This window comes from Nansenia antarctica (assembly GCF_963989245.1).
Source record: "Nansenia antarctica genome assembly, chromosome: 3".
Lineage (NCBI taxonomy): Eukaryota > Metazoa > Chordata > Actinopteri > Argentiniformes > Microstomatidae > Nansenia > Nansenia antarctica.
In genome coordinates this window covers 85271744-85290309 of record NC_137688.1, presented here as the reverse complement: position 1 = coordinate 85290309, position 18566 = coordinate 85271744, and the positions used below count along the sequence as shown (strand labels likewise).

The 18566-nt window shown below is 45.4% G+C and overlaps 1 protein-coding gene across 1 annotated transcript; it reads right to left on the bottom strand.

Moving 5' to 3' along the window:
* Positions 1–1076: 1076 nt before the first annotated feature.
* On the bottom strand, positions 1077–17863 carry plcd4a (phospholipase C, delta 4a; the record flags this gene model as incomplete). Its single annotated transcript, XM_080526132.1, has 15 exons — positions 1077–1168; positions 2258–2407; positions 3015–3147; positions 5073–5251; positions 6413–6529; positions 6866–7022; positions 8877–9044; positions 10627–10779; positions 11641–11785; positions 12109–12310; positions 13047–13278; positions 15236–15365; positions 16111–16339; positions 16807–16965; positions 17839–17863. 15 exons carry the CDS (start codon positions 17861–17863, stop codon positions 1077–1079), a joined length of 2271 nt encoding a protein of 756 aa, XP_080382258.1.
* Positions 17864–18566: the final 703 nt, after the last annotated feature.

The following is an 18566-nucleotide window of genomic DNA, read 5'->3' as shown; positions in this document are numbered from 1 at the left end:
TGTGCATGCAGACAGGGTTAAGATAAGGGATCTCCCAAGCAAGCTTTCATTGGCATCATGACCCAGTTGAAACCAAAACTTGCTGAAAGTGAGAGTGATGAAAGTGTAGGTTACCTCCTCTATACTGTTGAGGAAGCCATGTTCTCAAAGTGCTCTGCTTTTTGTCTATGGAAAATACTGCTAAAACACTGAAATATGATGTGTCATAACTCTAAACCATTGGTGGCACTTTCTCCTCTACAATATTATACAATGTCATCGCAACAAAACACAACCTCTCAACTACTGTTATATCAAACATACGTATTTGATGGTACACAGTTGGGAAAGAAACAATATCATCACACAAGCTCTCTAGTAATGCATCACATTTTGAATACACACCATAAATATAATTGGTTAATAGACCTATAATAGACCTATAGTTGGTTAATAAAACCTAAACACTATCTTAGCTTAAAAAAAAACATTTGGCTATTTCTTAAAATGACATTAAAATGACATACTATTTTGAGAAATGAAAGGTATTTCCTTGCATAGTTTGTGAATAACTACAATGTTAACTATTCAACATCGACAATATACTGCAGGATGGTGTGTTCTCTTTTTGTCACACGTTTGAATCAAGTGGTGGAATTGTAATTAGCGATTTGCAGCAGCTTCACTGACGTCCACTTCATTCGGCCTCACTGACGTCCACTTCATTCAGCCTCACTGACGTCCACTTCATTCAGCCTCACTGACGTCCACTTCGTTCGGCCTCACTGACGTCCACTTCATTCGGCCTCACTGACGTCCACTTCATTCAGCCTCACTGACGTCCACTTCATTCGGCCTCACTGACGTCCACTTCATTCAGCCTCACTGACGTCCACTTCATTCGGCCTCACTGACGTCCACTTCGTTCGGCCTCACTGACGTCCACTTCATTCGGCCTCACTGACGTCCACTTCGTTCGGCCTCACTGACGTCCACTTCGTTCGGCCTCACTGACGTCCAGTTCATTCAGCCTCACTGACGTCCACTTCATTCAGCCTCACTGACGTCCACTTCATTCGGCCTCACTGACGTCCACTTCATTCGAGCTCAGTGATTTTGATGTGCACAAATAAGGAGGATGGTGGAATACTGGTTCCATCTTTAGACAACAGATGGATGTGACGATATCCTGGAAAAGACAGAAAAACAGGTCAGATTTAGTATACACCGTAGCTTTTACTCACATCTTACATTGCATACTGTACGATGGGTTTGTTCCAAAAGTATAAAAGCAAAAAAAAGAATGCACACCCAACGCTTCTTCGGTCACATCATTTGTGCAGGCACAAGAGAGCTGTCAATGTCTATGAATGAATGAATGAATGAATGAATGAATGAATGAATGAATGGTCTTTATTGTCATTGCTATAGTACAGGTACCAAACAACGACATTTGGGAGGGGGGGCTCCCCTGGTGCTAGGAAAAAAATACAAAAAAAAACAAGTAGGGAAAGGAGCTGGTTTACATAAATAAAGGCTATGTACACTATCCACTATACTATACTGTACAGATAAAACACTGTGCTGTACTCTATGCTATGCTGTACCTATTCTAACATTTCCTATTCTCTGCAACCTTATGTACCCTAGTATTGCTTCTAGGCTTTGCCTTTGCCTTGAGGCTGCTATCGGTGTCTGTCAACATCAGGACCAAACACATGTCAACGAAAGTCAAGGAAGACATTATGAAGCTGAAATGTCCGAAAAAATCAATCAGAATGGACCTTTTCAACAGACCGTGTCACAAATGGTAAAAACCAATATGTGCACAAATAAAAGCTGAGCATCTCGACTTTAACCTCGTGGGAATTGTTTGATTACAAATCCAACCTTTGGATTATAGAGCCATTATAGAGCCAAAAGAAGAAGAAATGCTTCACTGTTCCATCACATATGCAGGGCACTGTATTTAACACTTAATCAGCCATGAGGCCATGAGCCTGTGAGTAAAGAAAAATGTTATATCTTTGCACTCAATCAAATTTCAGGACCCTCCTTTCATGACTTTTCCTAGATATGTGCGTTCTACCACCCAGCATCCTTACTTTTTCAAAATCACATCACGGCTCTTTTAGTAGGTAAAAAAGACACGGCTGTTCTAGTGTTAAAGCAGGATGGTTAGCCTGTAGAAAGTGTGCGATCACAGGATATGTGTCATTGCGGCACCTGATGGTACTTTCGTGCATCGTTCAAAATGCATAACATGGATTAACCTTACCTTGCTGAATACATGTGAAGGGCAAGGTATACTGTCCAACAAAGTCATTTTTGGATGTCTTGTCGTAGTCCTCTACCACAAAGCGCACTAGTGCCAGTTCAGGGGTGTGGATGGTGAATCTCAGAGTGTCATACCACACAGGGTTGAACCCTAAGCAAAACAGAAATGAGTTAACATGTGTTATCGTATCAGCACTAGTGTAAAACACCACATTCTAAGGGCTCATGTGACTGGCATTGAACAGGGTTCCCACACCTTCTGAAACATCACATTCAAGCACCTTTCAAGGACTTTCAAGACTCAATTCCCTCAAATTCAAGGACCCAACACGACATCGTTTGAGACAGATCTAGATGAGAATTTATATAATAGGAACTATCCGCTCACAGACAACAATTAAAAAGAGAGTCTTGAATGTGTGAACACTAGATGGTCTCTTGCCTTCTCTACCACAGCACAGCAAAACAATATACTGTGAAATATGTGTAAAGTTAAGCAATACAGAGACTTATTTACTAGTTGATGAGCTAAGTAAAACATTTTTTTTTTTTTTTTTTTTTTTGAGAGAGAGAGAGAGAGAGAGAGAGGGGGGGGAATTCAAGCACTTTCAATGACCCATGTCTATTTTCAAAAACGTTTAAGACCTTGATTTTATTTTTCAAATTCACAAACTTTCAAAGATTTCAAGGACCCCTGGGAACCCTGTGGCAGGACACCACATTCTAAGCAGTCATGTGACTGGCATGGAACTCTTTACCATTGTTGTCGATGTATCTTGTCTCCTGCTTGGCTTGGTCGAGCGGAACTCCGTGGATCTCCACTCTCACCAGCGGGTCCACGATGGAACCTTCTTTGATGTTCACTTTAGGAAGCTGCTGTCCGCTGATCACCTGGGAAACATACACAAACAGATATAAACTGGTAAATGGACTTATTACAAAGCACTTTACAACGGCCTCTCATTCACCCATTCACACGCACATTCACACACCAATGGCAGCAAGCTGCCATGCAAGGCGCCGGCCCGCTCACTGGCAGAAATGTGTGGGTTCAGTGTCTTGCCCAAGGACACTTTGACATGTGGCCAGCCGGGGTTCGAACCGCCGATCTACCGACCTTGCAACCATTAGACACCGGCTATACCTCCTGCGCCACAGCCGCCCCAGACACATATGACCAGGATGGTTCAGATATGAACAGGATGTTGCAGGATGTTTCAGGGTAGGTCTTTCAAGTTTTCAAGTTTTTCAAGTTTCAAGTTTTATCGTTACGTCGCATTACACAATTGTAAGAGATTAAAATTCTTAGGCTTCGGTTCCTGACATTGCAGAACAAGACAATTTATTTATGTAAACCAGCTCCTTTCCCCTCTTGTTTTTTTAGTTTTTTTTCCTAGCACCAGGGGAGCCCCCCCTCCCAAATTTCGTTGTTTGGTACCTGTACTATATTAATGACAATAAAGACCATTCATTCATTCATTCATTCATTCATTCATTCATTCATTCATTCATTCAATAAGGCAATAGGCAAGATAAGTCAAGATAAAATACAGTGACAATGACAAGAGTACAGGACATAAGGGACAAGAGTACAGGACATAAGGGAGTACAGGACATAAGGGAGAGTACAGGACATAAGGGAGAGTACAGGACATAAGGGAGAGTACAGGACATAAGGGAGAGTACAGGACATAAGGGAGAGTACAGGACATAAGGGAGAGTACAGGACATAAGGGAGAGTACAGGACATAAGGGAGAGTACAGGACATAAGGGAGTACAGGACATAAGGGAGAGTACAGGACATAAGGGAGAGTACATGACATAAGGGAGAGTACAGGACATAAGGGAGAGTACAGGACATAAGGGAGTACAGGACATAAGGGAGGGTACAGGACATAAGGGAGAGTACAGGACATAAGGGAGTACAGGACATAAGGGAGGGTACAGGACATAAGGGAGAGTACAGGACATAAGGGAGTACAGGACATAAGGGAGAGTACAGGACATAAGGGAGAGTACAGGACATAAGGTACATAAGTACAGGACATAAGGGAGAGTACAGGACATAAGGGAGAGTACAGGACATAAGGGAGAGTACAGGACATAAGGGAGAGTACAGGACATAAGGGAGAGTACAGGACATAAGGGAGGGTACAGGACATAAGGGAGTACAGGACATAAGGGAGAGTACAGGACATAAGGGAGAGTACAGGACATAAGGGAGAGTACAGGACATAAGGGAGTACAGGACATAAGGGAGAGTACAGGACATAAGGGAGTACAGGACATAAGGGACATAAGGGAGACATTTGGCCAATTGACAGTTGTGGGAGACAAATAGACAATAAGACAGGGTACAATTAGCAGTACAAATATAGTAAAATAAAATAAAATAGTACAAGTAGAATGTCATGAGTATTGCACTCGGTGGCAGTGGGTGAGAGGTAGCATTGACTAAAGTATGCCGGTCGAGAGAGGACGCTGGCGTTGCTTGTTCGCCGCTTCTCTACCCGAAATCTAAATATACTTGCAGTATACAGATAGTATTTAGATTTAGTAATCAAAAAATTAATTAGACCCCTATACTTTCTTTTATTTATTTATTTGTTTCTTTTTATTTTACTACTCGATCTTTTCAGTTTGTAAAGCGTCTTTGAGTGTCTAGAAAAGCGCTATATAAGTCTAATGTATTATTATGATTATTATTATTATTATTATTATTATTATGATTATTATTATTATAAAGTGACTAGTGTGAGCATGAGGTTGTCATGTTGTTCTGTGAGTGTAGGGGGATTGCTCCTGAGGGCGCTACCTGGATGGAGAGACTGAGGGGCTGGTAGCCATCACGGTTGTGGGGAGTCTCAGGGTCGAACCTCCTCTCGGACCTCCTCATGAACTCAGGTTTCAGGACATAACCGCAGTGGCCATTTTGACTAAAAAGTCCATCGTTGAGGTCCATCTCAACCCCTGCAGTCTGAAAGTTCAATGCAACTGGGGAAACAAAGTAAAACAACAGACAGCAACACTTTATTTTAGTGAACAGTGAACACACATCAGGCACTCGTTTGTAGCTTATAAGTGTTTGCTTTCAACCCAGTCCCTCGAGACAAATATCCACACAGCAACATGTTTTTCGAGGCAGGGTTGGCCTTGGGGTTAGGAAGACTAGCAAGTAACCACAAGGTCGCTGGTTCAATCTGCAGATGTGAGCCAGTGATTGGAGGGTCACTGAAATCCAAATGCAATTGGCCAGTTACTACATGACTAATAACATGAGAATAAGAAACCACTAGGGGTAGTGGTGGTCTAGTGGATAGTGAGTTGGACTGGTGATCGAACCACACCACCACTTGTGTGCCCTTGAGTAAGGCACTCAGCCCTCAGTTACTCCAGGGGGAATGTCCCTGTAATTCGTAATTGTGAGTCGCTTTGGATTAAAAGTGTCTGCTAAATGGCAAAATTCTAATTCAAATTCACTAAATAAAGCCTATAACCTAATTAATAGCTAGTAAAACATAATTAACAACTTATTAACTTATTGGGTAACACTTATAAGCTCATTAGTGCCTATAAGTGTTCCCCATACTAAAGTGTTACCCAACAGTTTAACAGTTTAGATTTTTCCAATTTCAAATGACATGCCATATCTTCAACCCATCCCATTATTTTAGTCATCCTGTTGTTAAGCATTTCGACATGTGTAATGTAAACAAAACATATACCGGTACTATTACCATTAGCAATAGTAGTCAAAGTAGTCAAATTAGTAACAATATGAATTTACTTGTTTAACCATCATCTGCTTGTTTATAAAGCTCTCACTGGCACAGCACCAGAATATCTGAAAGACCTTTTGCTAGCATATCAGCCCAATAGAGCTCTCAGGTCTTCTGACGCTGGTTTTCTCTGTGTACCACAAGTACAAAAGGAGAGATCTGGTGAGGCTGCATTCTCATTTTATGCACCCAAATTGTGGAATGCACTGGCAGTTTACATTAGGGATGCAACCTCAGCACATATGTTCAAGTCAAGACTAAAAACCCATATTTTTAATATTTAAATGCCTAAATGATTTAATAATGGTTGAAGCACTTTGAGCTACACATTTCTTTTTAATTATTATTATTATTATTATCTAAAATGGTCTCTCACCTATCTGGCTCCCCGTGTTCCACATATCCTGTGGGTTGAAGTTGGAGGAGTCAGTTCTGAGGCCGCTGGGGTAAACCCTTGTCATCTGCCGAGCATTGTGGTGCACAAAGTCAGACCCTGGATAAGGGACAGGTCGGTAGGGAGGAGGGGGGGAGGGAGGGAGGGAGGCAGGGAGGCAGGGAGGGAGGGAGGGAGGGAGGGAGAGAGGGAGGCAGGGAGGGAGGGAGGCAGGGAGGGAGGGAGGGAGGGAGGGAGGGAGGGAGAGAGGGAGGCAGGGAGGGAGGGAGGGAGGGAGGGAGGGAGGTAGTTAATCATACATGAGATGGGTTTGAAGAGCCATGCAAAAACATACCATTACTGTACTACTACCGGTAATTATTAGCCACTTATTTGCAGCCATGTTGTAAAGTGTTACCAAACTGAAATGGACTGTGTCAGAGGTTCCATGCCCACCTGCCTCTCTCATGTGTTTGCGGGCTTTGGACTCTGTGAAGGAGGAGATCTCGTAGAACTTGGAGTGGATGCGGGAATGCTTGAAGCTGTGGAAGTGGACGCTCTTGCAGTACACCACACAGTCGGACAACTCCTTGGACAGACGTTGCTTTGATTTCTAAGGAAGAAGAAAGAGAGTGTACACACACACACACACACACACACACCTTCACTTGACAACATCCAGAAGCGCGTCATTCTGAAAGCAAGACGAAACCTCTCTGTTGACTTGTAAGACAACAGGGCAGGTTGGGAGAGCAGGGTGGCCCTCCTCATGTAAGGGGCAGGCGCGTGGCCATGGGAATAGCCCGACACAACCCCGACAACATGGAGTAAGTGATACTTAGTCATACCAGGTTGCCAACCCAAAGTAGGCCCTGCCTATCAGGCTTGAATGGCCGCGTGCGGTTCAGAGGTATGCAGGCGGGAGGCCAACGTAATTAGTGATGCCAGCAGGACTCCCAGTGCCCAGCTGCCGCCCTGCGAAAGCTGATCCTGTCCCAAACAAACGGAGACTGTGAGCTACCGTCTGTAGGACAGCCGTCGTCAGAGTCAATTACATCCAGCGCCAAGGGCATCGCTGAGCTCCCTGGACCCAAGACTCCAAGACTGACTGTTGGGTCTGACTCTGGCGGCCGAGCGGATGAAAATGACGCCTAACCGCCTTAGGGCGACATTGACATCCGACGCTTTTCTGATCAATTCTAAAGAAAAGTGTAAAGACTTGACAAAGGCTACGGCCGAAAAAAACCTTGTCAATTAAAATCAACACTTTCGCATCTGGAACTAGAGTGCGCGGCTTCTACTTCATTCTATAGTGTTCTGCTCCGTCGCCAGCACCTCGCCTAAGTTTTTCTGCAGTGTGCGTTCTCTTCTTTTTCAATGATACATTTTTAACATAGATCTTTCCATGGGTCATATAATTATTATAAGGTTTTGTGATGGACTGTATTGAATACGTTTGTTTGTGTATTCAGGCTCTGGCTCATCAGGAATGTTATATAACTTCTTGAACTTCTACTTCACATCGACTAATATCATGAAAGGCGCAGAGACAGAGGTGTCGCGGTGTTTAGCCGCATAGGTGATCCCTGACTGCAATTAGCCGTGTTCACGGGATCAAGTGTCTCATTTTAGAGTCATTGCTGCCGACAACCTTCACCTTGCCTGTCCCTCTCATATGGCAGAGTGGTAGAGAGACAGGGGAAAAAAGGGTGGTGCCTTTAGCGCTCCCTACCCCCCCCCCCTCCACCCCATCTCTGTTTCTCTCTGTCTTTCTCTCTCCCTCTTTTTCTGTCTCTGTCTCTCTGTCTCTGTCACTCTCTCTGTCTGTCACTTTTCTCTCTCTCTCTCTCTCTCTCTCTCTCTCTCTCTCTCTGTCTTTCTCTGTCTTTCTCTCTCTTTCTCTTTCTGTCTCTCTGTCTCTGTCTCTGTCTCTCTCTCTCTCTCTCTCTGTTAATCCCTCTCTCTGTGTGTCTCTCTCTGTGTGTCTCTCTGTCTCTGTCTCTCTCTCTCTCTCTCTCGCTCTCTCTCTCTCTCTCTCTCTCTCTCTCTCTCTCTCTGTGTCTCTCTCTCATGTCTGTCTAGTCCTTGCCTCCAGCCTATGTAATCTTTCATAAGTGAGACCAATCAATTCCAGATTTTTCCACCTTCGGACATCACTGGTGCTACTGTGTAAAGCGTGATGTTGATGTTGATCCAACGGCACCCAACCCAGCAGCAGACGAAGATTAAAGACTGACACACCTTGCTTACAGCGATGGAATTTTCCATGGAAAACACGGGAGACAATGAAGGCGTGAGTGCGAAGTGGATATGACGGTGGGAGACGTGGTGGAGTGGTGGAGAGGGGGGGGGGTTGGGTGGAAAACAAATCTACATCCAGGCTAAGTGTTTGGTGACACCCGGCGACATCAGAGAGTTGGAACCTAAGAAGAAAGTGGTGATAGGTCGGCGGAGATCAGTGGCCCACCTTCGCCCTGCGTCGCAGGCTGTCGTGGCGCAGGTTGTCCTCATCGATGTCAGCCGCCTCGTCCTCGTCGCTCACCTCCCCTGTCAGGGAGTCCTCCGCCACACCGTTCACACTCTCCTCCAGGCCTCCTATCTTCTTTCCCTTCAGTAGGATCTTCCCCTTCAAGTCCTGACACACACACACACACACACACACACACACACATGAAGCAGGAACAGAATCTCCACAGAGACATGCTGTCATAGATTTGTACACATTCTCTAGAATGATATTCTCCTATTTGAATTCATACCCGGACATGGATCGTAGTCATTCACACACAGAGGCTATCGATTTATGCAACAATATAATAATTCTGGAACATAGCCTACAGAATTTAGTAATGCCAGAACATATTAAGCGTGCTTCCGTATATGTGTAGAGCATAGTGGTATGAGGGATTATCCCAGACCACTGCTGTGACCGTAATGATAAAAAAAAGTGTCTAATTTTGCCTATTTAATAATGAATTATTAAACCACAATCACTCCCCTTGACAATTCCTCCAAACACTCCCATTTACTGCTCTATATTGGTACAAAGATTGTTTTTGTCTGAGTAGATGCACCTAGAGTTGACACCAAAATACCAAAACAGCCGCCCAAAGTGCTTAACAGATAAAACACTAGTAAAAGAGAAAACAACAGATAAAATACACTAAAAACAAGGTGCAATACAAATACAAGTGCAGAAATAAAAGTGCAAAAGGTGCAGTGTCGGGAGGCAGGCTCACCTCAGGTCAAAGGCCTTGGAGAAAATATGTGTTTTAGCAAAGTTTTCGATGCTCTGGGTGGATCTGACGTGGAGGGGGAGACTATTCCAGAGCCTAGGGGCTGCTTTGGAGAAGGCTCTATCCCCTCTGGTTTTGAGTCTGGTCCTAGGGACCTCCAGCAGCAGTTGGCCAGCTGACATATATATCTGTCATATGAAGCTAAGACAACCAGAGTCGACACACCGCGTCCTGCATGAAGCTGAAAGAACATCAGCCATATTCTCCAACGCTGGGGAGGGGGGGGAGAACAATATTGTGGCTTTGAATAATTCAAGGTGCCAGTGTTGCATGTCAAATGCACAGATCATATAGCCCCAGACTAGAGGCTGTTGACAGACAGGAGAAAGTGACGGAGCCTCTCCCAGGTCATTCTGCTCTGTGGCCTCTCCTCTGTCAGCCCCGGGGAGGAGGAGGAGGACAGACAACCATCGCCACCACCACCTTGACTTGATCAGGGTTCCTACAAGTTTCAACAAGTCAAATTTAAGACCTTTTTAGACCTTTTTTCTTTGTATACAATTTTAGACCTATTCGCGACACCATATGAGGAACCTCAAAACTTAACGTAACGACAGCCAAACGACAGCCAGCTCGAAACAAACGCATGTCCTATGTAGTGTCTCTATGTAGCTTCGTTCGCCAATAACTTCTCCCGGGGGCAGCGAATTGGCATCTTTTTTGTTTCCAGCTTGATTAATTTCCGCGTAAATAGACGTGGTCGGACTGATTTCCTTGCAGGACAAGCTCATCTCATTTTCAAGACCTAGCACCTAATTTGTTAGACCTAATAAGTGAAACTTGGGACTTTTTAGGCCTTATAAATCGGATTGCTGGATTTTAGACATTGAGGCTTTTTAAGACCAGCGCGGGAACCCTGCTTGATCCACGGCGGCCATGAGGGTCAGACCACAGAATCTCCCCTGGCTGCTAAGCCCTCACCTCAGGGGAAGGCAAGTGTAGGGGGATCTTGCCGTCCAGGGTGGTTTTCAGCAGCTTGTCACCCAGGATGAGGTTGAGGTGTCGGGCCATGACTCTCTGTTGCTCAACGCTGCAGTGGTTCTCAACGGACAGGATGACCGGGTACTCTGATACCTGGGAGGGAGGAAGGGGTGGAAGGGGAGTGAATAATTCAACGGCCGGAGCATTATTATCCCCATCAGGAGGGAAAGCAATACCCGACACACACCAGTGGGTTCCACTCAGGCAGGCAGGGGGGCTCACGGCCACGATCGAGTTGCAGACAGTCATACAGCCAGGTAACCCTGACACATACGTGAACCTGCCCGCCTGGTTTTGGCACCGAATAATACTCTTGCTGGTTTACTTGGCGGCGGGGCTCGACTTTCTGAAACTGCTATGGTATTGGGATATCGTGGAATGATCCCCCTCCTACTCATACACATATAATGAGGTGCTGATGTTGACGAGCGTGTTGATACTGCACGTTTATTGAGTTTCAGTTCATATTACCATATTGGTATCACGATGAGTCAGCCGAAAAAAACATGCCCCCCCCCATGGGAGCGTGTAGGAAAAAAAGAGTACAGTGTTGTTTTTATCGGCTAACTGGGGGACGCCTATGTGGGACAAGGGCAGCACTCGAGTTGAGGGGGGATGATGGCATCCCCCCTGAAATAAAAACGGTCAAAATCATCCCCCTTCTAAAACTGCCATCCTCCCTTTCCATCCCTTATGTCATTTTATCAATGAACGTGGTATTACTGCTATTTCAACATGTAGTTTTGCGCATATTGAGTAAAATACTGTGGGCGAGGGAGGGGGGCATGCACACATGCAATGACATTTTTACCAAGTCACTGACACTGAAGTCACTGACGCTGTGGGGATGCTAAAATCGTCCCCATATGATAAAATCCACCATCCCCCCTGATTTTCTTTTACAACTTGAGTACTGGACATGGGGGACGCCCATGAAGGCATCTTAGTGCGTACCTTGAATGCGTAGTTTCCCAGAGCGTTCACCACGTCTTTGAACAGGATCTTGGAGGTGAAGGTGTGTCCGTGGTAGACGATGGGCTCTCCGTTGGTGCCGTCCCAACAGTCCACCTCCACACAGCGACAGCCGCGCTTCAACGCCCTACAGGAAGCAGAAATGTTAGATTTTTGTCCCCGAAGTCGCTCATTTCAGTTCTCATGGACGACCTACAAACGAATCAGATGCACTTTTGACAGACTTTTACTGTCCGTCATAGGACAGGCCATCCATTTGATCCATAGAATTCGGGTTTTTTTTCTACAGTAGAATTCGTTTTTTAGAATAGATTGCCCTAGATGATGAATCATGGGATGGGCTTCCAAAAACAACACCAAGACACCAGCTTCCTGATTCTCCCTGACAAGTCGGCCCCTCAGGCCCCCCAGGCCCCTCAGGCCCCTCAGGTCCCTCACGCAGGGCCGTACCGGATGTACCCCTCCACGCTGCTCTGGCCCCGCAGCTGGTCCTCCATCAGGTAGGTGTTGTGGGAGGAAGAGATGAAGTAGTGGCACAGAGGCTGGGTCATGTCCTGGTAGATGCCCTGCTGGTGGGGGTTGAAGATGGAGCCCTGGGCTGAACTCAGGTACATCAGGAAGCCATCGATAGACATGGCGTTGAGCATCTTGGCTGTGGAAGAACCAAAAACATCATCATCATAAACATTAGCGTCGGTTCAAACGCAGCGGCAGTAGGCCAGAGGTTAGAGAGGCCGGCTAGCGACCGTAAGGTCGCTGGTTTGATCCCCGCCCCAGGAGGGAGCTGCATGTGAGCTGGTGACGAAGTGGAGCGTTGCTGGCGTCATATGTAAGGTGCCTATCACTGCCGTTGTGCCCTTGAGCAAGGCACTTAACCCCTAATTGCTCCAGGGCTGCTGACTACGGCTGATCCTGTGCCTAGAGCAAAAAATACATTTTGTTGTGCTCTGTGCAATGACATAAAAGGTTGAATCTAATCTAAACACTGTTGGTCTGGCTAATCCTTCTCCTAGAGATGTCCTTTCAAGTCTTTACAAATGGTTGTAATGGTTAATGTAACTGGTAGCAAATGAGGCACAAGGTTTTGATTTTTTTTTTTTTTTTGCTTGGCCTTTTGTGCAGTGAGACTACTGTACTGTATATACCAGTTCATTTTGTTATCCGAATGCAATATTGGACAGACGTCCAATTTGACCATGTTAACGCGATGGGAAGAGGAGTACAGAGAGATGGGATAGTTTGGTTAAGTTGTAGAAGAAGTTCAGGATAGGAACTTTCCTTTCTTGTTCTGTATTGTCATTGTTTGTTAACAATGTGTTGTTAAAAGCAATAAAAAAATCTTCATCACAAAACAAGGCTAAGAGGTCAGAAGAAGCCATGAGCGGTACCTGTGTCCGAGGGCTCGTGATGCTGGATGAGCTCCCTCGCGTGCTGCTGGACCCTCTCCACCTCCAGCTGCTCCTCCCGCAGGAAGTCCTCCAGGTCGGCCAGCGCCAGCTTCTGGCCGTCGCCAGAGTAGTCCTGGAACACCCGCAGCACGTCCTCCCTCTGAGTCAGCATCTTGTAGAAGAGCACGAACTCCTCGTCCTCCAGGGTGCCCGACTGAGATTTGTCAGCCATCTTGTGAGCGAAGAGGAAAATGTCAAAAATGACACGCAGAAAAAACAAGATTCTTCTTCTCCTTCTTAATAATAATAATAATAATAATAATAATACATTAGACTTATATAGCGCTTTTCTAGACACTCAAAGACGCTTTACAAACTGAAAAGATCGAGTAGTAATAATACAAAGAAACCAAAAAAAAGTCAAAAAAGAAAGAATAGGGGCCTAATGAAGGTAGTGCTGGGGACACATGGGAAGGGGAGGGGGAGAGGGTTAACTGGTGAAGGCCAGCTTGAAGAGGTGGGTTTTGAGGGCCTGTTTAAATGTTGGGAGGGTGTTGGCCTGTATAGCCTTCTTAATAGCCCTCAGCCTCAGCACTGGGTCACCCCAGGGCTGCGTGCTAAGCCCCATCCTCTACAACCTCTACACCCACGACTTCACCCCCATCCACCCCAGCAACTACATCGTAAAGTTTGCAGACGACACCACCGTGGTGGGATGTATCTCGGGGGGGGACGAGGCGGCGTACAGGGATGAGGTAGAGCAATTGAGCAAGCTGTGCAAGGTAAACAACCTGCTGCTAAACAAGTCAAAGACCCAGGAACTCATCGTAGACTACAGGAGGAAAAAGTCCGAGATCCTGCCCCTGCTCATCGACGGAGAGAGCGTAGAGATGGTCTCAAACCTCCGTTTCCTGGGACACATCATACGGGATGACCTGGCCTGGAAGGACAACACTAAAGGCACCATCAAGAGGGCACAACAGCGGCTATACACCCTGAGATGCCTCAAGAAACAACACAGCAAGCAGGAGATGCTGGTGGCCTTCTACCACGGAGCAGTGGAGAGCATCCTCACCTTCGGCATCTCCAACTGGTACCACAGCTGCACGGCAGCGGAGAGAAACGATCTACAGAGAGTCGTGAGAACAGCACAGGGGATCACCGGCGCCACCCTCCCCTCTCTGAAGGAGCTGTACGAAACACGCTGTCTCAGGAGGGCCTCCAAGATCTCCAAGGACCCGACCCACCCTGGGCACGAACACTTTGTCAAGCTGCCCTCGAACAGGAGGTACAGGACCCCGGCCGCTAGGACAAACAGACTGAAGGACAGCTTCTACCACAGGGCCGTCAAGGCCCTGAACACAGAAAAGGCCTAAGTTCTGGGCCCAGGACAAGTCCGGACGGATTGTAATGGCAGCTAGTGCTGAGGCACAAACATGTACATTTTCAAGCCTGCAAACTGTGACACTTTAAAAAAATGTGAAAAAATACTTTCTTGTGCAATATGACAACCCTAGTTGACTATCTGTGCAGTATAGTACAGTGGATTGTGTACATAGCCTCTATTGATGTAAACCAGCTCCTTATCTTCTTGTGATTTTATGCATCTATGCTTTTTCCAAAATGTGTTTCTTTTTCCTTTCTTAAACACCAGGGGAGCCTCCCCTCCTAAATTTCGTTGTTTGGTACCTGTACTGTAACAATGACAAATAAAGTCTATCTATCTATCTATCTATCTATATCTATCTATCTAATAACTTTTAGCTGTATGCCCTTTCTTTCCACATATTACATATTCCATTTCCACTTAAACCAATTCATACACTTCTCAACGAACCCTGTTTTATGTCTATCTATCCAAAGCCTCACATATCAAAGTCCCCCCCCCCCCCCGTCAATCTGAACTTCTGGCACTTCTAATGGTTTGAGGGCTACTTTCAATACAGGGATCGTGGATGGGATCGGGATGTTCAGACTCTCCTGTTCAGACTCCTGGGTTATTGTTAAGATATTCTCCACTCCAGACTCCTATGTTATCGTTAAGATCTTCACCTGTCCAGTCTCCTATGTTAGCTTTAAGATCTTCACCTGTGCAGACTCCTATGTTCAACAACGTCATTTGTAACGTAAAAGCCCTGCTGTCTGGAACGTAGAGAACGTAGAGAATACAGTCGCTGTTCAAATCTTACCGTGAAGAGTTGAAGAGCATGACTTTCATTCATGTCCACATTCATCATCTTCAGCAAGTCTTGCACCTCCTTGAAGTTCATCCTCCCGTCATTGTTCTTATCAGCCTTCTTAAACCACTCACAGATCCACCTGTGCATGCCACTTAAGGGTTGAATGTTGTCACTCCAAGATGGTCAATGAAATAATATAAATAACGGCATGTAGGCAACTGAAGTAAGAAAGTGGCAGTTAATTATCCCTGTGACTGGGAGTCGCGAGCGATAATAATTTGTTTAGCTGATGCAAATGATAAAAACGTCAGAACGATTGCGATAGGTTCATTACACCGACACCGCTTGGAGACTACCAAGTTCAATTTGACACTGCGCTGTAGACTTGTTGAGTGGTTAGATTGTGATATGACAGACCATAGACACTTCAGCTTGTGGTTAAACGTACTGTATGGTAATTGGTAACTGTATGGTAATTGTATTTGTCCCAAAAAATTAAGTAATTGTATTACCCATTCCGACATTCGCAGTGAAACCCTGACTGACAAGGACAATGGACATCCGAGTTACAACCATAATAAGCAGAATATGAATATATTATTATTATTCATATTAATATGTTATATGTTAATATTAATCATATTCAATCTTAAGTTTACCTACTACAAGGTACTATCTATAGTGATATCTATCTGTTATCTATCTATCTATCTATCTATCTATCTATCTATCTATCTATCTATCTGTACTATATAATACTATCAATTATTTGCTAATAATAGCCTACATATAGCCGTCCATAACTGATAGGCCTACTATCACAAGTATGTAATAGACAACCTCCCCAGAGATTTGGTTTAGATTTGGCTTGTTGACAAGGATACTGGTCCAGTTTCTCCCTCTCTCCCATGTTCTCCAGGTTCTCGATCAGCTTCCTCATCCCCCTGATCCAGGACTGCGCCTCCTCCGACGACTCCGCCACCAGGTCCAGGTTGCCACGGCGCCCACGGAACACCATGGTGAAGCAGCGGTCCGGGGGGAACTCGTCCGCGATGCTGAGAAGCACCTCCGACTGGTGTCCCTCCCGCACCGCCTCCACGTCGCTCACAGAGACTGGCCACGGGAGAGGTCGTATTAGCCACACCGCAAACCCCACAGCTCATTATTATCCCCAGTCACCACAATAACACAACCAAACACCTCAGGACAAATATAATATAGAGCTTTTAAACAAACCTGATGTTGGTAAGCACGGCAACAATCAACAACAATTCTCCAACTGCCTGTCTGTGACCAGGGTTGCCAGGTGGGGCGGGTTACCGCCGAATGGGCTACTGGATTTAGCGGTTATAGAGTGGTTAGGCTGTAAATTGTCAATCCCATCTGGCAACCCTGTCTGTGACTTGCCACAGTTGGGAAGAGACCACACTGCTGGCAAGGACAGAGTGATGCAACAGGTATCCCTGCGATCATGTAAACGTCATTAATGGACAATGAAGTGATCTTAATCTTCTAGGTATCAGATATGATAAGAGCTTTCCTCTGTAGCAGCCTGTGTGTGTGTGATTGGCACAACTCACATGTTGAGTGGGCATTCCCAGCCTTCTTGGACTTGTACCAGATGGTCATGCAGTCCTCCTGCAGCCTAAAGTAGCGTTGCTTCTTCCAGGTGCGAGACTTGATCTTCCTCATCACCGTGCCGACGATCATGGACTGGAGGTTGTCGTCCCCCTGGATACCTGAACCCGGACAGTCACAGGCCCCGACAGCGTATCACACACACTCTTAACACTAGAACTGCCACGGGTGGGGTCATTAACACTAGAACAGCCACAGGTGGGGTCTTTAACACTAGAACAGCCATGGGTGGGGTCATTAACACTAGAACAGCCATGGGTGGGGGTCATTAACACTAGAACAGACATGGGTGGGGGTCATTAACACTAGAACAGCCATGGGTGGGGTCATTAACACTAGAACAGCCACGGGTGGGGTCATTAACACTAGAACAGCCACGGGTGGGGTCATTAACACTAGAACTGCCACGGGTGGGGTCATTAACACAAGAACAGCCACAGGTGGGGTCTTTAACACTAGAACAGCCATGGGTGGGGTCATTAACACTAGAACAGCCACAGGTGGGGTCATTAACACTAGAACAGCCACGGGTGGGGGTCATTAACACTAGAACAGCCACGGGTGGGGTCATTAACACTAGAATAGCCACGGGTGGGGTCATTAACACTAGAACAGCCACGGGTGTGGTCACTAACACTAGAACAGCCACGGGTGGGGGTCATTAACACGAGAACAGCCATGGTTGGGGTCATTTGAAAACAAATATATACCTGCACTCGATCAAATTTCAGGACCCTCCTTTCATGACGTTTCCTAGATATGTGCGTTCTACCACCCAGTATCCTTACATTTTCAAAATAACATCAGGATAATATAAAGCTATTTTGCCGTTTTCCTTTGTAGGAAGCAGGCTAATTTACATGGGGCCATCTAGTGGCTCTTTTAGTAGGTAAAAAAAGCATGGCTGTTCTAGTGTTAAGCCTTCAACTCCATACTATTTTATAATATCCAACTTAAATCTTAAATCAACTTACGCAGGCCACGTCTGGTAGAAGCCATAGGGGGTATCACAGTGTTGCCATCTGTTGCCCAGAAGAACAGGTTAAGACAATTGGTTGTCTGGTACAATAATCAGGTGCATGCAAAGAGAGTAGATGACAAGATGAGAGAGAGGTGTAAAAGGTGCTGGTATCATTGTTCTAATAGTGTGAGCCATCATAGAAATGCAAGCATTTTTGATCTTTCCATTTGAGACAGTTTTTTCAATTTCACTTTGAGTGGAACATTTTTAGACTTTAACTTATACCTCCTCTGATTTAGAGAGAACCACATTTTGTTTGTGTGCCCCTCGGACATGGAACTACCTCTAGGGGATACTGAAGATAGAGAAGTTAGTCCCAGACTGTCATTTTAGACTGAAGATAGAGACGTTAGTCCTATTCTGTCATTTTAGACTGAAGTTAGAGAAGTTAGTCCAGACTGTTGTTTTAGACTGAAGATAGAGACGTTAGTCCCATTCTGTCATTTTAAACTGAAGATAGAGAAGTTAGTCCAGACTGTTATTTTAGACTGAAGATAGAGAAGTTAGTCCCATTCTGTCATTTTAAACTGAAGATAGAGAAGTTAGTCCCATTCTGTCATTTTAGACCGAAGTTAGAGAAGTTAGTCCATTCTGTCATTTTAGACTGAAGATAGAGAAGTTAGTCCAGACTGTTATTTTAGACTGAAGATAGAGAAGTTAGTCCCATTCTGTCATTTTAAA